Genomic DNA, 22,500 nt, shown 5'->3' with positions numbered 1-22,500 from the left:
GGTTAAAGAACTTAAGATGCCAGAGGCATCAGTCAGGCTGTCATGATGCTATCAGGTCGACTGTGAACCATGAGACTCCAACTTGAGTGCTAATATACAAAACACAATATACAGTATACAATATACATCACATTTCACATCCAGATAGACCAGTCATTACCAACCTACAGTATACCACAATGATTCTGCTCTGCAGTCTACAGAAGAGACATGCCGACATGAAATGAAAGGAAAATTCTCTCTTGAGAAATTGCTGCATCTTCCACTTCTGCCATTACTCTCAGGGATCCTCAGGGATCCTCTCTTTCTTTTTTTTCCCTTTTTTGTCCTCTTGGCAATCAAAAATCCTCCTGCTGATTCCACTCAAGCTGTCTCTCAGCGAATCCGAAACCCTACAGGCCACTAACTGGGCCTCCCTTCGTTCAGGAAACTTTTTTTCCCCCCCTTCCTGCCTAAATTGAAGACTCCATCAGAACTTGCATTCATTATTCCACCCATATAGCAAATGTGCTATTGAAGGAATGTAAAGGAATGCGTGTATAATGGTGACATGGGGCGGAATGTCTGCTTTGGGAGCTCGGCCTTGACCAAAGAGGAAGCGCGTGCAGAGCGACCACATCTGAGATTTTAATGAGTCAGTTATGAACACGCCGGCCTCCTTTGGCGCTCCGTAAATCTAATTACCCTGGACCCCAAAAAACAAGCAATTAACCAGTCAGCAGAAAGCCTAATTGGGATTAAAATGAGATAATGCACTCAATGCTATCATTTCGGGCGAATCGCGTTGGCAAAAAAAAAAAAACACACACACATACACACTCACAAGAGTGCAGTCGAGAGAGTTTCATAGAGGAAGTGAGGCAATTTTGCCTCATTAACTGAGACAAATGCACCACAACAAAGAGGTCTGTGCGGTTCGAACTGCGTTCGAGGCACGCTCTGGAGGGATAGATGACATTTTCTGGCCATTTTCTTGAGGGGGTTTTAAAGTACACTGCACACACAGATTTACACCGGCGCTAACACACGCCTTAGGACGCATAACAAAAGCGCATTTCGCAACAATGCGTTTTGAAAAGGGAACATAATATCATTACATTTTTCCCCCCGCAAATGATAAGGCCGGTCATTAGATAGATAGATAGATAGATAGATAGATAGATAGAGATAGATAGATACGTTATTGATCCCCATGGGGAAATTCAAGGGTCTCAGTAGCATACAGACATCACACACAACATGCACTTACAGCAGAAATGGTAAACATAAGTATAAGTATAAACATATAACTAAACTCCACTGTACAATACAGACAGTACAAGATAAGAAAGATAAGAAAACTAACAAAACTAAATACTAAATACACTATATAAATTAAATTAAGAAAGTCCAATGTGCTTGAGGGTGATCAAGCATAAGACGCTTGTAGTGACAGGGCCGGGACTGGTAATGTGCTAAAGGGAGTGAGTGTCATGGTGAAGGTGCAAAAAGTAGTCCAACCATAGTCCTTTAGTTATGTGTGCAATGCAAGGTGCTCAAGAGAGTGAGTGTCATGGTCAAGGTGCAAAAAGTAGTCCAACATTAGTCCAACAGTGCAAGAGTAAGGTCTAGAGACCAGCATAAATAATATGGACAAATAGGAGAGTAAAGTATAATGTAGACAAGGTAGAGTAAAAAAATAATTCAGTGCAAGAACAGGTTGAGGTAATAGGGTTATAGCCATTCATTCATTCAGTATTGTAGCAGAAGCCTGATCGCAGCCATTGATCATGTGTGCTAATATAGCATGAAAAACAGTGTAGCAGTAAAACAGTAGTGAAAAACATTGGCTGTGTACATTAGTAAAACGTAGTAAAACAGTAGTAAAACAGTAGTAAAGCAGTAGTGGGCAGTCAGTACTCAAACATGGAGAGGGAGGAGAGGCAGACAGACTAAGCAGAGAAGTCTATCTCTCCTCTTCCCTTTAGTGAGGCATTGTACAGTTCAATGGCCCTAGGAACAAATGACTTCCTCAGCCTTTCAGTTGTGCATGGCAGTGAGCAAAGTCTCCAGCTGATCAAGCTCTTTAGCTTTTTGATAGTGCTGTAGAGTGGATGGCATTCATTGTCCAAGATGTCGATCAGTTTGTTTAGGGTCCTTTTGTCAGATATTGAAGTGATGCACTCCAGTTCAGCTCCCACTACAGAGTCAGCCTTCCTTACCAGCCTGTCAAGTCGCCCAGCATCCTTCTTCTTTGTGCTTCCTCCCCAACATACCACTGCATAGAAGAGGACGCTGGCCACAACAGACTGGTAGAACATCCTGAGGAGCTTGCTGCACACATTGAAGGACCGCAGCCTCCTCAGGAAGTACAGCCTGCTCTGTCCTTTCTTGTAGAGTGCATCAGTGTTGGCTGACCAGTCCAGTTTATTGTCCAGGTGGAGACCCAGATACTTGTAGGTGCTTACCACCTCCACATTGACCCCATCAATGGAGACTGGTAGCAGAGCGGGCTTAGACCTGCGGAAATCCACCACCATCTCCTTGGTCTTTGAAGTGCCGCAAGACTGACACATATTCGCCATATTCATATTTATATCATATTCATATTTCTTGAAATTTCCCCTTGGGGATCAATAAAGTAGTATCTAACAAGTATCCATCTATCTATCTGTCTATCTGTCTATCTATCTATCAAATGCAGCACTAACACCTCATCATAATAGCGTAAGACGCATAAAGGGCCGCCACAGTGTGTGTGTGTGTGTGTATGCAGTTCACAAGGCAAAAACACACAAGACGTTGAATCCAACACCTCATTACTGTGCTGCACCCCATGGCAGGTGCGCTGACATTGTCACACTTCTTTTGCAACTTTCAATATTAATTAAGATGATAAGTGCGTAGCGGATCACTTTTCCCTCCATGCCCCCTTCCCCATATCCACCCCCGCCACCCCCCCCTTCTAACCATTTCACTGTAATGCTAATTAAACAAGCTTCATTAAGTCACATTTCACTTCCCCCTTTCTATTTGTCGCTGAGGGGACAGCCGACTCAAAATAACTGCCCCCTCTTCCCCTCCCCTCCCCTCCCCTCTCTTTTCCCCACTCTCTCCATCCTCTCTCATTAAAAATGCTGATTTGTCCATGGATGAAAGCCTTCAGGTTTGAATTTAAGTACAGCCTGCAGAAACAGCTGGATCCAATTTTATGTAGGCCTATATATGTAAAAAATGAAAACAAGGAGACAGAGTGAAAATGGAAATTTGTGTTTTATTATCTCTGTTTGCTGTCCGTCCTTCCTTCCTTCTCTCTCTCTCTCTCTCTCTCTCTCTCTGTCTCTGTCTCTGTCTCTGTCTTCTATCTGTCTTGTCTCTTGTTCTCTCTCTCCCTCACTGTATCAAGACTTCTCTTGAAATCTCTGACAAAACAGACAGGCTGCTGGCAAGTTTCCTTCTGCCTGACATCAGGTTAGTCACTGTCCTGCAAACATCCAACAGGGGTGTGTGTGTGTGTGTGTGTGTGTGTGTGTGTGTGTGTGTGTGCGTGCATCTGTTCATGTCTGACAGAGCAAGCATCTAATTTGCTCGGCGGCCCCTGAAAAGCTGACGGAAACCTTTGGCATGCCGCCTCTTATGAGTGTACACCATCATTAGCCTGTGAGTTTTGATCAAACCAATTAAACATAATTACACCCACTTACACGCGTGCCTCCCACGGTCCGCATCAAACCCAGCAACAAGAAAACAGGCCGAGTCGGTCCTATATGGCCATACTATTTACACCATTTACATTAACACATGAGTCAGTAGGGATTGGGGCCATCCTGGTGATAAAGTTCAGATGCTTCCATGGTACGTAGGTGCTTCATGCTAAATCAAATTAACACATGTGGGTGATGTGGGCTGGGAGAAATATCTTTGAGGGCCTTCGAGTGGCATGTAATTGGTTGGAGAGAAAGGTTTCATACAGCAAAGTAATTATCTCGTGTCCATCTCACTCCCCAAACTGAAATGGGGGTGTGGGATGGGGGGGGCTTATATCATCTTGGGCCGTAATGAGAGACTTTCTAATGTGTAATTGACTCAGATAGCTCTGTGCGTTGGGATTATACAGCACACAGTAGGACTGGACTCATTGACTGGGCACAGATCTTATACTGCCCCATTCTGTGCGCTTGTTGCTCCCAGCACAGTTTTTCATTGGGATTATTTCCTTCAGGTTATACCAGGCTACAGACTTTACACCTGACCCTGAGTATTTGTGTTCTAGGAAAATCATTTTTCTTTTCTCTCCAGTGGACTTCCTTTCACAATATATTCACTAAATACCGCAGCAGAGGACTCCCAATGGTGCCCGAGGTAACTCTTCCACACCAGTGTTCTGAACTAATAAGAGAAATATCCTCAGCACTTAAAAACACTGTGTGAAAATAACTTTGTCTGAGCCTGTGCTGAGGTATTATACAGGGGGCATGGTGGAACGGTAGCAGTGTCACCACCTGAGAAACCATTAGGCCAGGTTCAATACCCGAACCAGACGTGGCAGGTTCCTGTCGCTTCAGATAAAAACAGTTGTTAAATCCTCCAAAAAGGAAAGTGAAGTCAGAGGAAGTGACCTCACCTTAAGCTCCTCCAGGTCTGGCCGCTCCATGCTGACCACGGAGGCCAGCAGCTGGTCCTCCAGGCCATCGCGCGTGACTGTGAAGTTGACCAGCGTGCATTGGGCCTGCAGCTCTGGCTGGTAGTGCGGGTTGGCCAGCTTGGTGTGCAGGATGAGTCGGAAGCTGGGGTTGTACTCACACTCTTTGTCTCCGATTTTGATGTATCTACGGACGTCAAAAATGTCAGAAAGCGCCTCGGCATTGATTTTTCTCTATTAATATCTAATGAGTGTGGTGGCTAGTTTCTACCCAAGCAGTGTGCCTCAGAAACGCTCACATTAATCTTTGAATTAGGAGTTTAGACAACACTCAGTTGCTGTTCATATACACAGTGTGTAACAAGTGTAAACAAGTGTAAACAAGGGCAATATAGAATCTAATAATGTAAGGATATTTGCATTGACATATACAATTTCAGTGAAATCCCAAACACTCAAACAGCCGTTTGCAAGCAAATGTTGATTTTGGTATTTGACAGATTACAATAACCTGGGATAATTAAACAACGTGTTTCCTCGTCTCTAAAGAAAGCTCTACAGTAGTGTTATGATTATAGCTTTGCATCATTTATATTTTTCAAGGAACCTCAAAGTCACAACAAATTATATATAGTTATAAAAAAAACATTAAAAAGTATGAATAAATGCAATAGACTGAGAGTTCTGACCACTAAGTGAGTACTTAAGTTCAGAACATCTAAAAATCAATAAATAGCCAGTACAACAATTATTTAGTCTATGTTTTTAGGTTGTCTGGGAATACGGCAGACAATGGAGAGAGGAAAGGAGAGGAAAGAAGTCAGTAAAAGGAAAAAAACCCCTGCACCTTACCTGCCCTTCTTGATTGTTTCTCGGCCGAGTAGAGGCCCGAGAACGGGATCCACACTCTCCTCCAGATTCTCAATCAGAACCACCTCACCTTCAGCTAGCGCCCTCTCCATGGAGTCCAAGTAACTGATGGAGGAAAGCCATTAAATGGGACGAGAATCAAAATAAACATGTTCCTGTAGCTGAATGTCAAGGACATGCTTACAGTAGGGACTAACACAGAGAAACAGATTAACACATTCAGAGAAAGTGGTAAACTGTCTAATAGAAGAGCCCTGTGATCATAAGTCATACGGCTGTTGTTTTACCATGATTTAGAACTGACTCTGAGTTAATAGTGTTAATCACTCATACGGCTGTTGTTTTAGCATCGTTTAGAACTTACTCTGAGTTAATAGTGTTGATCACTCGTACTGCTGTTGTTTTAGCATGGTTTAGAACTTACTCTGAGTTAATAGTGTTAATCGCTCATAAGGCTGTTGCTTTACCATGGTTTCGAACTTACTCTGAGTTAACCGTGCTAATAACTAACCCTTGGATAGCTTGAATATTCCCCTGGTGGTACAACGCTGGGTTTGGATTACTAGGCATCAGACACAGTGCTAAAATCCCCATGCATGTGCTGTGCAGTTAGTTACTTTGGATAAAATAGCTGCTAAGTGACTAAATATTAAACACTCGGAAGCTCAAAACATGAAATCATCTGAAAAGTCTGAATCGTTTAGGCATTTGAGAAGCCATCAGTCAGAAATGTGGTGGTAAGTTACCCTCTCTGTCCGATGCGGATTACACGCAGGTCCTCCCCGTATTTGGTCTTGATCCACTTGATGCCCTGGAGCTGCGGGTCCACCATGAGTGGCCAGCGCTCGCAACTGGTCAGGATGGTGGCGTTCTCCGTCGACATGCGGTCTGCCGGCAGCCCCTCATTCTGCCAGGTGGCAACATCGGCGTCGTCTGTCAGCATGGTCAGAGGGTCCAGGTCAGGGGTCACGGGGATTGGCACCTGAGGAGAGAGCCAGGAACAGATTCATGCTGGCTGGCAACTAGCTGCAGCACCCATACCACATTTGGGTCCGCGTTGCCACGGGGACCTGGGTTCGATTTCACCCGGTTAATTTCCTGGTCCCGCCCCGTCATCCGCTTCCTGTCACTCTCTTCACTATCCTGTCCAATTAAAGGCATAAAAAGCCCAACATATATAAAAATAAATAAATATATAAATGCTGGCTGTCCTGCCATTAAGCATCATTCAATCAATAAGCTTCACAGGGGATCCCATTCCAAAGATAAATGGGTGATTATATTTTTGAAGCACTCTATGTGCTCTTAGTTGAACTGAGATTGTTTGGCCTCCACCTGTCTGAATCTATTATGGAGTCTCAACCTCAGCTGGACTTCATTTATTAAGTTCAGTCAAGGTCCTGAGGACCACATCTCTGTTCACCCATTTATATAAGAAGCTTCAAGAAGCTTCAGGGTTTGTAACTTGGCATGCATGCTGACGAGTCTCGCAGGGCAAGTGAAAATATGAATATATTATACATAATGACACAGACCCAATTATATCTATGATGAACAATTTTGAATATACTCACTAGTATACTTTTTGAAGACTCAAAAAACATTAAGGAGTGGAAGAGTGAGTTCTAGGAGGTCAGAATTGAAGAAATATTCAACACTTCATCAGACAATACTTGAGGTTATTCTTACACTTACAGTTGACTTTTTGTTGACAACAGTTGACACTGAGAGGCAGTCTAATACTAAGGGAGGAAGAACATTTCCCTCTCTGTCAATGTCAATAGAATCAGCTCTAAGAAACAGCTCTAACGGGGGCACAGCCGGCATCCATAATTTGTAGATGTTGTATGCCAATAACATACCTCATGAGTGACTGTGCATATCTGCATGAAAAATGCAAAATGCATGCATCATAAATCATGCATGGTGAATGGACTCCCTTTACATTTTTTGTCATAGAATGATAATGTACTCCCAGAACAGGATGGTGTCAGGAGACTATGTCTATGTCTATTTCTTGTAAGCACTAAAAATGTAAATAATGTAAAACATTCGTATGTACAGTAGCGACTACACTATATTCGTGGGTTTGAGTACCATGTGATAGCGATGTGAAATGAATGCACAATTTGTTCAAATTCTCACTTTAACACTCTTTTAAGTTGGGAGGGCTTCAAGCCATGCATGAAATATGCAACCTGAAAGTTGTAATTTCATGAAAATGTTATAGAGCACCACTAAATTATTTGCTTTCCTCCAGCAGTGAACGAACTGTCTTACATAGTAAGGATTCTTTTGTATGAACATAAGTTTATGTTATTTCAAAAGGCCCAGTTTGCTTTGCATTTTATTCCAATTTAAGTGGCATTGTCAAGGACAACATAGAGTGGATGCAACATTTTGTCAACACAAAGCTGTACTCTTTTAAGCTATCTCTTTTAGCTGAGACAACAGCACTTCATAATTGGCGAAAAACCAAACACCAGCTTCACATTCAGTTAGTTTGTTTCCCTCCGGAGTAAACGGATCCTGATTAAATGCCATCTTGATACGAAAAAAAAAAGAAAGAAACTGTTTCGTTGCAGATACTCAGCCTAAATCTAAACGCCCTACATTCATTCATGTACAATTAGTCATCCAGTGGATGCTTTTATCTACAGCGATGTGCATCATGTGAGCCACAAAAGAAAAATAGCACACAGCCCCTATTATCATCTAGCCAGCTGGCAAACAGTCCACACATCCCCTGGTTGGGGCTGATCTGGCAACTGAAATGGAGGATGGAGCTGGTCTGGAGTTGGAGGTTTTGGAGCTGGTCTGGAGTTGGAGGTTTTGGAGCTGGTCTGGGTGGCTGGGATTGGGGTTGGGGTGGGGTTTTGGAGCTGATCTGGGTGGTGGGGTGGGGGTTTTGGAGCTGGTCTGGAAGGTTTGGGGTTGGGGTGGGGGTTTTGGAGCTGGTCTGGGTAGCTAAGGTTGGGAGTGGGGGTGGGGTGGGGTTTTGGAGCTGGTCTGGGTGGTTGGTGTTGGAGGTTTCTGAGCTGGTTTGGGAGGCTGAGGTTGGAGGTTTTTTGAGCTGGTTTGGGAGGCTGAGGTTGGGGTTGGAGGTTTCTTAGCGGGGCAGAGACAGACCTTGAGCTGGCTGAGGTAGGGCCTCCAGGTGTCGTCCATCAGCTGCAGGCGGTAGCGCTTGGTGAAGTAGCCCAGATAGGAGACAAAGGCGGTGATGAGCAGCACGTCCCCGCACAGCGTGCGCCCCTGCCGCCTGAAGCTGCTCACCGCGTCGGCCCAGCGCACGTTCTCCGAGGCCAGCCCTCCCACCTAAAACACAGCACACACACACACACACACACACACACACACACAATCACACACACACACACACACACACACACACACACACACACACACACACACACACAATCATACACACACACACACACACACACACACACACACACACACACACACACACACACACACACACACACACACAATCACACACACACACACACACACACACACAAACACACACACACACACACACACACACACAAACACAGAGAGAGGTGAACTCGGACATATCGCTCGGACATAGCAGCTTCTGCTCTTACAACATTTGGACTACTGTATACAAGTATAATAATACATACCAGCACCATTTAGACACGTAAAGCCCAGTACAAATTGGAAAGTCTAGATTAAATACTATCAAAGGAAAAAATCTTCTGGCACAGAATATTTCTGGAAGAGCGGTAAGAAAATAGCACGTTGTCTGGTTCAATCTCACAGCCATTTCTTCCTGTGTTGAAACACGGATGCCCTACTAATATAGAGGCTTCTCTCCACAGACCCATCCATGCTTAACATTTAATATGGACATGCTTCTCTGACCGTACGGTCCAAAGAGTGCCAGGTCCAGGCCAGCTCAAAGACTGACCTGGCCCAGGATCACATATAGCCCAACGCCTCTGGAGTTTCTCATCAAATCCACCACCCACAGTACTGTATTGTACATATGCAGCTCTCATCTTACTGTTGTGTGAAAGTTATTTAAAGGCATGCATTATATTTTAATAAATCTATAATGATCAGTGGATCTCTGGTTTGAATGCATCATCATTATTTTCGGTAACACATCCCCTGCTTCTTGCAGGTAATTAAGAAAAAAAGATGTTGGCAGTATCAGCATCTCATGGATTGATTCACACCACCCTGGTATGGGATTTATCTCTCCGAGGGGAGAACATGCTGTTTCTGCCAGGAGGTGGATATGTGTGTGTGTGTGTGTGTGTGTGTGTGTGTGTGTGTGTGTGTGTGTGTGTGTGTGTGTGTGTGTGTGTGTGTGTGTGTGTGTGTGTGTGTGTGTGTGTGTGTGTGTGTGTGTGTGTGTGTGTGTATGTGTGTGTGTATGTGTGTGTGTGTGTGTGTGTGTGTGTGTATGTGTGTGTGTGTGTGTGTGTGTGTGTGTGTGTGGGTGTGTGTGTGTGTGTTTGTCTCTACTCAGTGGAGAGTGGTGGGCACACACACCAGGCGGTTGGCGAGGGAGATAGTGCGCGCCGTGGACTCGGCCTCCTGTTGGCACTTGAGTTTGTCTGCCGTAGCTTTCTCAAACTTAGCCGTCAGCTTCGCCAAGTTCTCATTAAGGTGCTGTCAGAGAGAGAAAGAGAAAGAGAGAGAGAGAGAGAGAGAGAGAGGGTGGGGGAAGGAAAGACAGAGGGATGGTGGAGAGGAGGGGTGGAGAGAGGAAGGGTATTCAGAGACAGGTCAAAAGATTCTAGAAGCTCTTTACATGACAAAGAACAAACAGGTTCATTTCTAGTGAAGGAACAAAAAAAAAACTCTCAGAGTTCTTGGAACCTGAAAAGTTTCCTCAAAAACTTATCAATATGAAGACTGAAGTTTCAAAGGCATATGAACAATTACCACAAGGACAAACAGAATTAATTGGTCGAGGCATGACGACTGATTCATTGGAGCTAATTCTTATTCCCTTTTGTTGAAAAAAGAAAATTGACTCAGCAAAATAGCACAAAAAAAAGCTGTCTAAGAGTTATGATGTATTTGTTTCTGCAGGGGCTCGGTCGGCAGGAAACCCATAGATGTGATGTGATGAGAACATCAGAGTGGATTTCAGGCTTCAGTAAGTTTGGGTAAAGTGTGCTTCTTAAAAAAAGAAAAACTCAAAACCGCGGCTATACTTCTGAACACTGTAAACCTCAAAGTAATCCACCACCCTGGTTTGGTTTTTATGGAAAAAAAATAATTTTGCATATAAAAACCTGCAGTTCTAAATGGCAGCCTGCAATGTGTGTGTGTGTGTGTGTGTGTGTGTGTGTGTGTGTGTGTGTGTGTGTTTGTAATGTCAATACATCTATGTGAATGTGTAGTCTAGTCATTTCAGAAATGTACATTTTAGGCAATGTAAATTTTTGCAGCAAAGCAAAGAGCATCTGGAGATGTCTGCATAAATAAACATATAGCTCAGTCAAAAGTATTCAGTCATTCAGTAAGTAAGTAAATAAGTAAGTTAAGTGTAGTACAAGTGAGTGGGTGATTGACAGATCCATAGACATGCATACAGAAAGACAGACAAACAGACAGATAGATAGATCACTCTTAAATGGCACTGGAACCAGAAATAATCAAAATCATCCAGTCACTTACGTTGATTTTGGCCTTGATAGTGGTCAGTTTCTCCTGGGCAGTGGCCAGCTCCGCGTTGGCCTTGTTCAGTGCCTGTCTCTTGGGCTCCACCTCACAGTATACCTGGTAGAACCGGACGATGTTGATGACCCATGAGCAGAGTCCAGCGGCGGCGTTCGACTTGGACGCCACCAGCTCGGGCTTGAACTCGGGGTCCTGCAGGTAGGGCTGGATGGCCTTGAGGCAGTTCTCATGGATGTTTTCCTTGTTGAAGTTGACCAGCGAGTCCAGGAAGGTGTCCACCTTGGCCATCATCACCTTGGCAGCCTTCCAGCTGCGATCCTTGGGCACCCGGCCACCCGGCGCCATCAGGACCATGACAGCGGCCGTCACATTGGTGACAGCGACCACCGGAGAGCCGAAGGACTTCAGCTCCGTCAGATTGTTCTGGAGAAATATTCAGAAATGTGGAACGTTCTAAACACTGCAGACAATTACAGTATTTAATTGATTTTCCTTGTACTGCTATACAATGTGTGTCCATCACAGAAATTGTATACTGTATAACTACATTCCGTTTTGAAGCATACTGTGTACAGAGTTCAACCTTCCGTAAGGTATGTGTGTGTGAGTGTATGTGTGTGTGTGTGTGTGTGTGCATGTCAGCCTTTCTCTCTTTCTGTAGACGAATGTGTGTGTGTGTGTGTGAGCGGGAAGATTTATTTGTGTGTGTGTGTGTGTGTGTGTGTGTGTGTGTGTGTGTGTGTGCATGTCAGCCTTTCTCTCTTTCTGTAGACGAATGTGTGTGTGTGTGTGAGTGCAGCGGAATTTTGTGTGTGTGTGTGTGTGTGTGTGTGTGTGTCCGCTCACTGTATTACCTTGTTGAGGGTGTTGAGGGCCTCCTGGGCAGCCACCAGGGCTGGCTCGGCCTTGGCCAGGTCCTCCTCGCAGTCGCGCTGCTTGCGGCTCACCTCCACGGCAATGACTGCCACCTTCTGCTCCTCCTCGTCGGCCACCGCCTTCTCTCGTGTCACCTTCTCCGTCTCCACACCCACCACCTGGATGAGCTTGTCCGCGTCCTCGTTCTTCAGCTTGAGCTCCACCTCCTGGGCAGCCAGCTTGGCCTTCAGGTCGTCCACCTATCAGAAAGCAAGAAGGTCGGAAGCTGAAGCGTTTAAAGGTGCAGGCACGTGGACGCTGTCTGATTTGTGTGCGCGTGTGTAACATGCGTTGCGTTTGATCGATCGGGCAGCTCGGCCCAGCACCTGACCGGGCTCGAACCCCGCAACTTGCAGAACCTCGGACTGGAAGGCAGATGTGCTAGTGAAGGTACTAAAACCCATGAGTGCTAGCATCTCTAGGCTCCCGCATATTGGTGTCGTCATGAGTGTGGCGCAGTCCGCTTTTAACATTCAATTACTACCATTCCGCTGCCATGTACATTATGATTCAGATTATGACTATTCTGTTGTGCCGCTCAATAAAATCCATTGTTTATGAAACACTTGTGAGTTGAAAATCTTGGCGCTGGTGTGTGCGGGCAAGTGACAGAAAGTGTGCTTACGCTTAACCCTCACTTAACATCCTATACTGTACAGCTACAACCATGCCAGCTGGCTAAAGTCACACGTGCACAAAAAAATTCTTGTCCTGGCTGTGTACATGGGGGGCGTAAAGATGCTGTTTGATCTGTATGTGTGTAAAAAGCAAAAAGCAAATCTCCTGTAATTAATATATATATATATATATATATATATATATATATATATATATATATATATATATATAGAGAGAGAGAGAGAGAAGAACAAAAGAGTGGCTTGGATCAAACAGTACAGTATTTCAGCCAAACAGAACACAGTGTTTTGAGAGGCATGGAAGAGAGAGGTGTAATCTGGCTGCAGAGCTCAACAATCTTTTGCCAGAATTATGGTAGTGACCTTTAGGCTTCTATAACACATGAGTTACTGAGAGTATAACAATTTCAGAAGATTTCAACGTGAGAGGCTCATTCAACATAATACAATTTCAATGGCTTATATTAAGAACATAAGAATTACTGACACGCATGATTAGCTAACACTTGATTTCAGTGCTTTCTCCTTTTTAGCGAACTAACTAATTTGTCAGTTGATACACTTTTATTCATTCTTCCAATGACAATCTAATGCCAATCTTTGGCATCAATACCGAATTAGGAATGTTAGAGGCATCCACTGTTAAATAAATTAAACAGCACATGCCGTCCAGTAAATAGGTATATTTAATGAAACACTGTTTGTGTGCATAATTCACATGGTAATGAAATTGTCATTATCACCTAATTGAATCTCACATGTTTTTATATGACAGCTAATTTGTTTTGTATTCTCTCTCTCTCTCTCTCTCTCTCTCTTTTGAGCATTGTCAGTCTATCTGGCTAATGATATTATCACAATAAAACTGAATGCACTTTTAATTGAGCAAAAACAAAGAGGGTCTCTTCCGAAAAAAAAAGGAACAATAAACAAACAACTGCTTCCTAAGATAGGAGTGATGGGAAGTGTTTTTTGAATGGGGCAAGTTTTGCTAATCAGTCTGTTTCAGGATTGCATTATATAACTGCTATTAACTTTTCCAGTACATAACGGCAGTATAAAAAGCCAATCATGGAGGAAAATTGGAATGAAAGATGAATACAATCAGTGCCCAAGACAATACCGTGAGACTGGAAAAGTCAGCATCATTCAGGGGCAATATGAAGTGTTTGCTAAGCACACACACAAAGACACACAAAGACACACACACACACACACACACACACACACACACACACACACACACACACACACACCAGGCAAAATTATATCTAAATTTGTCTAGGTGCGGCTCAGGAGAGGAAATGAGCCTATTTTTTAATCTCTCAAAATAGTTCATTAGCTGAAAGCAAATGAGCTCGGGAGGCTGACTGACTGTGTAACCGGCAAAACACACACACACACACACACACACACACACACACACACACACACACACACACACATGCACACATGCACGCAGACGAGATGAAGTCGCTATCAGATGATCGATTAATTCGAGAGATGAAAATGACAAAGTACAGAGCTGCGACAGATGGGGGCCACTTAAATTCCACTTTATAAGAAAAAGGTTCTCTCCATCAAATATTAATGCAAACCTAATAATACTCTTCCGCAGAAAGAAATTGCACAGAGACAAATGTCCAGAGACGTTGGGAGAGTTCACTGTGCGAAGCTTTAAAAAGATTAAAAAAACAAAAGTCCGAAAAGTGGAACAATTTTTCACAATTACATAAATGGACACTCTTGCAGACTCAAACAACTGCTCTGAGTGGAATGGTACATGGATGAGACAGGAATTCCTCCTAATGGGAGAGCTACGGAGCCTTTTAAAAAGTCTTTACAAGCAAAATCACAGGGAGCAACATTTTGCTCATACAAACGTAATTGCAAAAAATTGCCACTTCAATTGCCAATATCTTGTGATTAGATATGCCGAACTGCATAACATTGGATATGTAGGATTACCAAGACAACCTATGGATGCACATGCACACACACACACACACACACACACACACACACACACACACACACACACATTCACATGCACTCATGCAAGCATGCACACAAACACACACACACACACTATTTCCCCTATTAATTCAGAATTGTAACATACGTAAAAATCATGAATTCTAGGGTTATTTAACTTGTGGTTATATACCAGTGCATTAACAAGGGTTGTGCAAAATGGCTCATAATTTGAATGCCCAGTATTTTTTCATTTGAGATTTGGCCTTAGGTTAAGTGGCTCTTCCCCTCTTTTAACTCTGAGCCGAATCTCCACGCAGCGACACAAATCTCTGCGATGGCCATGCAGCCTCACGCTTGCTTGCTTTCTTAAGCAAACTCACAGTGGGCGTCTTTTCTCATCACACAACAGGAAACCAGGCTGCTTGGCAGAGTTTTCCAAAAATTTCAATCAAAGCAGTCCCCATTAGCACCCCTACTCCCTCCCCCTACACACACACACACACACACACACACACACACACACAGAGAGAGAGAGTGAGATAGACAGACAGACAGACAGACACACACACACACACACACACACACACACACACACACACACACACACACCCTCCTCCTGCCACCACCTCTGTTTAAAAAAAAAAAAACGCAATCCACGTCCCACAAATGAGTTCCCCAATGGCTTTCACATTTAAAGGCCAGAGAGGAGAGGAGGGAGGCAGGGGGCTTTGCGTTCCTGAAAGCCATTACCTGGGAATGAAAAAAAAAAGCTAGGGAGGGGTAGAGTTTTCCTGAGGCTTTTACTCAGCTGGGACTCCCAGCCACACATCTGCAGTCTGACAGGGCCAGGTGTGGGTGGAGAGAGGCCATGAAAGAGCGGACCCATTATCTGCATGCAAAACTCCTATTTGTCCTCTGAGGACCCAGAGGAGAAGCGATTGTTCAAACTTATTAACGGGGCGCTGTTGTGGCCTTACACCTGCCTGTTATGAATAGCGACACTATAAAACGCATTTGCCAGCCGACGCCACGTGCCTAACATTACAACGCATTTCACTTGTCTTGCTACACCTGCGTGGTCAAGGAAAATAACACCACCGCAGTAGATTTGATAGTGCTGGGTTCCGATTCAAACCGTTCATTCCAGCTGTCTAAACTCTTCGGTGTTTTTCCACCAAAGTCTAGCTAGACAGAAACTTTTAATGAATAACTTATTATAGCATTATTGCTCTGGGAAGAAATGAAGGTTACATCTATTAAAGAATATTTTTCGGCTGTTTTTTACGATACGCAAAGGAGACGATAATAAAACCATATAATAAGTTTGGTGAGATATATATTATGAGCCCGGCCCAGAAGGTGTGGGTTGGCTGACTCCTTAGGGTCCACTTCAAGTGGAATGTGCCGATGAAACAACAGATCCAATTACTGTTGCCTGGTGAAGCATAGAGAGGCTACAGAGTGTGCCTGTGAGCTCGGTTTAGTGAGGAGGCTGTGATGGGCATACAGGCTGCCACTGTACACACCCACCCAGCATACATGTCAGCATATTGAGAATGAGAGAATGAATGAATGAATGAATGAATGAATGAATGAATGAATGAATGAATTAATACGGTTTAGCCAAATGCAAACTAAATTGTTGAATCATTCTGTTCTGATTGGCAAATATGATCAGGGATCTCATTCCAGTTAGATGCTAATCATAAACAATAACTTAAGTAATCAAAGCCCTTCATCTAGTCTTTGCTGATGGTATTTGTCCAGACCCAAAGACATACCTTCAAAGGAAATGATGGCTTGACTAAATACTCCCTTTGCCAGACAGACACACATTTTCTGGATTAAATTCGGCTTTTGGTTGAGTCTTCATTCCAAAGGAATCTCAAAATAGGACTCGTCTTAATCACGCTTTAATTATGAACAATTATTTCATCCCTACAATCTGAAAGATCAAACCCACCCTGGCATGACTGACGAATATCAAGCAGCTCAATGTTTGAATTAGATGTAAAAAAAAACACTCAGTGGTACAAAAAAACCCTGTCTAGGATCGGATTTAAAAAAACATAAAAAAGGACTGCAGAGCAGGTTGAGAATGCAAATCACGCCTCCGTGTCTTAAGAAATGTATCAGCCTCATTCAGCATGCGCCACTCGGTGGGATGCCATGAATTACAATGACAGAAGCCATGATGGCTGGAGAGAGGGGGTCACATTATAACGGAGTAACTGAGCGGCGGACATTATTCTTTCGGAAAAAACTGGCATTTGGAGCCGGGCGGCCCACTGCTGCGACACAGTTCCAACAGACTGAAGGGTATGGAGTGGGCTCCAAACCAGGGGGTTCAATTAGAGAGGCAAATTAGCCAGGCTTCTGAAGAAGTACTGTCAGTTTTTTTGGAGTTTGGTTGCGAGGGCTGCAAAAAGAGTGATATGTTTTTTTAATAGATACTCTGGAGATACCTCGGTACATAGTTCAAATCGTGACAGGTTGAATGATGAGAATTTTGAGCCTCATACTCAGTGCCTATTTTTACTAAAAAAAATGGATATGTGGAATCAAAAATGGTAATAGGATATATTAGAAAATTATGAATGCGTCATTTATACATGTTTTGGTTCTAATGGTCCCCACTTGATATTGACTGCCCAGTCTAATATCCTAATTATAGTCAATACAATGTAGTTAAGCATGTAATTACAGTACATTCTTCTGTAATTTTACATGTTATTACACATTAATAGCACTAATAGTAACATAATACTTGCGTAACCAAAAACAAACCAGATACCCGAATCTTACAGTACACATGCACTTTTCCGGTGATTTTTCACTTAGATCTCTGTTTCGTAAGGCCACCGAATACTGTAGGTGTGGGAAAAAACCCCCCGAAAACAATCGGTTTTACCTAGCTCGATTTGCTGCAGCCAACACCTAGAGCAGCTACAGTGCTACACTCTGGGGGCCTGTACATGATCCCCCATGTTCATGCTCCCAGAGTGTAGCACTGTAGCTGCTTGACCAGAGTTCCCCTTTTAAGGCATACCCACTTAAATCCCTATTATTACAGTACCTAAGGAAACAGCGTGCAGTATGAACAATTCACACACTCAGATGCTGAGCAGCCTCGTGAGAGGACCAACCTGAGCTGAGGTGCTGTTGAGCTTCTGCAGGCCATTCTCCAGCCGCTCCATCTTATTGGTCAGGTCTTTGCTCTTGAGGGCCAGGAGGTTGCGGTAGAGCTTGATCTGCTCCAGGAAGGACTTGGGCGTGGTGTAGTTGTAGCGCCGCTCATTGGCCAGGTAGCTCCTGGACGTCTGGTTCACACTGTCGTGGACGTAAGCCATGAACTTGCTGACGGATTCCTTCACTTCCGGCTGCAGTTGCAAAAGAAACCAAACATGTCTGTTGTTAGAGTTAAAGGATGATGTTGGCAAAAGGCAGCTTTTGGGTGTCTTGTGTTGACTTTCCCACACATCCATCACTCACAAACAAGGCAATCTGGCTGCCTGCCTCTCTCAACCATGGAGTCTCTCTTGGCAAACACAGAGATAATCCACTCAGACAACAACAGTGCATGAACACCTGTTTGTGGGACTGAGAGAACACAATCTCAGAATGAACACCTCTGAGAAAAAAGCCACTTGATCCGGGAATTATTACATAAATGGTTGATGATAAAAACTACTGACTGTAGTGGTGGGATTAAGTGGTTGAGATTGAAGAGTTTAGCACATACTGTAACTCCCTGCCAATTACTGTCACACTATATATCGTTTTCTGAGTCTTATATGTTGATCTACTGTAATATTTTATGAAACTATAAAGTGGTAGTCCACAACCCATACAGTACATGATTTAGTGAAATACTTACTCACTGTCACCTCATCACCATTTGTATATGGCATAAACACAGTTGTTTGCCAGTGTTTTTGTGTGTTGCTTGCATTTGTTATGAAAAAAAAAACAACATAAACAATAACCAACAAAAAAACATGTTGGTCAAATTCTGTTTACGGATAACCTCCCATCTACTCGTACATATACTAGAGACAGGCATCAGATGCGATGACAGACCACAAGTTCAATTCCGCTGGCTCACCTCGATGTTGTCCACCTCCTGGAGGAAGCGCAGGCTGACCGACTCCAGGGCCTCCTGTGGCCATTCGTGGAACCAGTCGATGGCTGTGCAGTTGACCATGGCCGGGAACTTCCTGCTTCGCACCCTCAGCGTGCTGCCCACCGGGGAGAAGCAGAGGGCCACCTGCCGAATGAATGAGGGAGGAAGAGCCTGTGAGTTGGAATCTAAACGATGCTGAAGTAGTGAATAAGGACGTGTAAAAAAACATAAGCGTGAAAAGAAATGCAAATACGAGCAAAAGTGTCTGGTGAAAAAGTGCAAACACGAGTGCAATAGTGTCTGTGGTGAACGAGTGGTGAGAGGCTGTATCCCCTCCCCTGGGAATACGGTAGGAGTTCATTAGTCAATGTGTAGGTAGGTACATAAAAAAACACAACAGCAGTTTCACCTCTAAAACTGCTGCGAATCAAACCTTACCGTATCTTGGGAATTGGGATGATATATGCTCTTATTCCTGCTACCAGGGGGTATTTTCGTTTCTAATATATCTACTTAAACCATAGCCATAACAGAGAGTGAGTAGTGTTCTCTCTCTCTCTCTCTCTCTCTCTCTCCCTATCCCTCCCTTTCCATCTCCATATTTCTTGGTAACTCTACTATGGGTCCTACCTTCAGACGCCTGCGGACGCGGTCGATGAAGAACTTCCAACAGTTCTCCCTGGTGTCCATCAGCCCCTGGCCTCGCACCTCGTTTCGCACGCTACTGACAATGTTCTCCACCTCGTCATCAGGGAACAGGTCAGGGATCTCACCTGTGATGGAAAAATATTGACATGATGTCTGGCCATGTAAACAGATGCTGACAGCACAGGGGGAATTGGGCATAAAAGTAAAATACAGTCGGCTCTACAGCTAAAGAACACAATTTTAGTCTCATATGCTATATCACAGAGGGAAGCATTTTTTAAAAAAACAAAAATGTTATGCTGCAGACACATGGATTCTCTTCACTTAGACTAAAAACAGAGTTCATGGCTTCACAAAGCCTCCACTTTGACGAAACTTTTCATTTTACAGTATATAATGGCGTGAATGGCTGGGAATAGTTTATAGTAACAGTCTCTCATAGCAATTGTAAAGAGTTATATTGGTAAAACTCACCCGATGCCAACAGGTCATTCAGCAGGACAAGGAATTTCTCATCTGCTACCTGGGCATCCGTCATGAGGAACACGGTGCCAACATTTTTCACGCCCGCTTTGATGTAGAGCGCCCCCAAATCACTCTGAAGCAACAACACACAATGTCAGACGCACACCTCCATCAATGTCCGCCTACAGATGCTCGGGATGAAATTTATGGCAGACGATAAAAAAGTTGCAGAGGTTCTACACAGAGAAAGAATAGAGCGACAGAGAGAGCTAAATCACTCAAGTGTGTTCTGTGGGTGCGACTGGGCTAAGAGATCCGAATGGATTATACTGGTGTGATCCATAACCAGATCAAATAGTCATTACATTTTCATTTCCTTCCCTCATATAATTAAATTCCAAAGGCACAGACATGTCAAGTTTGTCAATATGGCAAATATGGAATATACTGTAGCAGTGTGATATACAGTAGCAGTGTTGTGTCATAGCATTACAAACATTTCAAACTAAATAGAAGAGTAAAAGGTCTAGGCAGAGGGGCAGTGCTTGTTATTTGTACATTTTTAAAAACTCTCAAAATGTACTAGTTCACCCAAAGCAGATGAAATGAAATGAAATGTAAAAAATCTGCCAGGTGTAAGAACTAATTAATATCCTAGCTGGAAAGATGGGATTTTGGCATGTGAAATTGAATTCAAATGCAATAAAATACTTTTAAAATTTTAAATAAATTTAGAATTTAAAATACAGCCAAATTAGAGGGGCATCTCGGTGCTTTAGGGCACACTTAGTGTGTCTAATTCAATCGGAACTAACCTTCCTTATTATCTTATTCCATTCCCATTCCACATGGTGCCATTTGGCTCAAAAACTCAGCTGTCTGAATTCAGGGCTACTACTGGTGTGGTAGGTATGAATAGTGGTCGATTTGTAAACAAAATAAAGCGGGGGTGGTCTAAGCCTCTCAAAAATTAACATGTCTAAGGAATAATGTACAGTATCATTAACTCTTAAAGGTGTAGGTTTTTGAACGTTCTAAGTTCCGCAACAATTGAAGGTTCTAAAATTCTATGTTGAATTCGATGAACCCAGATATTCTTTAGAACGTTCATTTCTCAACACTCCTTTAAGGGTTAAGGATAGATTAAGGTAGATTCTTGATAGAAGGGGATGGCAGAGGGGGATTTCCCCCCCTGTATCCCCTCTTGACTGGAGCCTCAACTGGGTGGGCACCTTGAGGTCAGGGATGCTGTAGCCCTTCTTGAGCGTGATCTGGAAGACCTCCAGGGAGCTGATGAAGGCAGCCAGTCGCGTCAGGCTCTGCTTGCCGCTGCCGCCCACCCCGACCAGCAGCGCGTTCCCCCGGGGCGACTCCAAGATGCGGTTGATACGACAGCTGAAGAAAGGAGGAGAAGAAGGAGGAATAAAAAGTGAAAAGGGAGAGGTGGAGAAGTGAGAGGGGTGTGGAGGAGGGTGGAGGAACAGGGAGGGGTGTGGGTGGGGGTGTTGGGGCTGGAGGCAGAAGAGGGTGTGGGTGGGTCGGGGAGTGGGCTGTTGCTGTGTGCCAAAAAATGAGAGAAAATTGGGTGTCTGGGAAAGAAGAGGTGCTTTTGTGTTTGAGTTAATATCATTGCTGTTGCAAGTGTAATCACGTTCTCGAGACAAATTAGCATTATTGCCTTCATTGTCGCCACAATCAGATGCATCAGCAAGCAGTAACACCCTCTCAGGGAGCATTGTCACCCATCCTCTCACAGCCACAGTGTTGTTGCCAGTTCTCCCCTTCCCGACAACCGTTATCACCCCTCCACAAAAAATTGTCAGCAAACGTGTCGGAGATGCACCAGAAACTGCCAGAATCACTCTGGGCCTTCGCCCCATCTCCCCTCCACCTTACATGTGACACATGGCGTCCTCGAAGAGGACCAGGTTGAGAGCGGCGTTGACTTCGTTGTAGCCATCCAGGGCCTCCAGCAGGATCTTGTTCAGGCTCCCCCAGGACTGCACGGGCATGTACTTGGGCTCGCCGATGCCCGAAGCGAAATGGCAGTACATATTCATCAGCCGTGCCTCCTCCAGAGCCTCCTCCATGTCCTGGTGGGGAGAACACAACCTCGAGTCCACATTAAAGTCTAAAGACACACACACACACAAGTCACGGGAGGGTGTGTGTGTGTGTGTTTTTGTTGGGGTTGGAGTTACTATCACAAAGTGTTTTAAAAGCACACACTACACTCAATTAAAGTAGACATTGGGTGATTGAGTTTAGATTGGATTTTCTTTTCGGGAACCCTACTCTCATGCTCTCTCTTGTTAGGGTTTGTTTTCTCTCTCTCTCTCTCTCTCTCTCTCTTTTCTTTGGCTCAGGCTTTTCTCTTTGCTTGTGAATGATTCCCTTCTTCCACACACACACAGTCGTCCACACCAATCTCCTTTTATTCGGATTGTTTGTTAGAAACCTCGCTATGTGACAGGACAGACAGGCCTCGGTGAGCCGGCGCTGGGGCTACGGCGAGGATCTGGACGTGTTTTGGTACGTCGAGCCGAGCCAAGCAGCACGGGGAGAAACAGAGAGAT

At 44.0% G+C, this 22,500-nt stretch overlaps 1 protein-coding gene across 1 annotated transcript in view; it reads right to left on the bottom strand.

Moving 5' to 3' along the window:
- Window positions 1–22,500, bottom strand: part of dnah9 (dynein, axonemal, heavy chain 9) — a 107,200-nt gene that overhangs the window by 31,288 nt on the left and 53,412 nt on the right. Inside the window, 13 exon segments of the mRNA XM_048233169.1 lie at window positions 4,604–4,808; window positions 5,474–5,596; window positions 6,238–6,473; window positions 8,621–8,809; window positions 10,019–10,138; window positions 11,156–11,581; window positions 12,013–12,273; window positions 17,835–18,068; window positions 18,794–18,955; window positions 19,442–19,584; window positions 19,934–20,057; window positions 21,157–21,319; window positions 21,821–22,017. Of these exon segments, the coding sequence (XP_048089126.1) occupies window positions 4,604–4,808; window positions 5,474–5,596; window positions 6,238–6,473; window positions 8,621–8,809; window positions 10,019–10,138; window positions 11,156–11,581; window positions 12,013–12,273; window positions 17,835–18,068; window positions 18,794–18,955; window positions 19,442–19,584; window positions 19,934–20,057; window positions 21,157–21,319; window positions 21,821–22,017 (2,583 nt within the window).

This window comes from Alosa alosa, chromosome 22 (assembly GCF_017589495.1).
Source record: "Alosa alosa isolate M-15738 ecotype Scorff River chromosome 22, AALO_Geno_1.1, whole genome shotgun sequence".
NCBI lineage: Eukaryota > Metazoa > Chordata > Actinopteri > Clupeiformes > Clupeidae > Alosa > Alosa alosa.
Note: the sequence above shows the minus strand (reverse complement) of the source record. Positions and strands in the feature narration are given on the sequence as shown.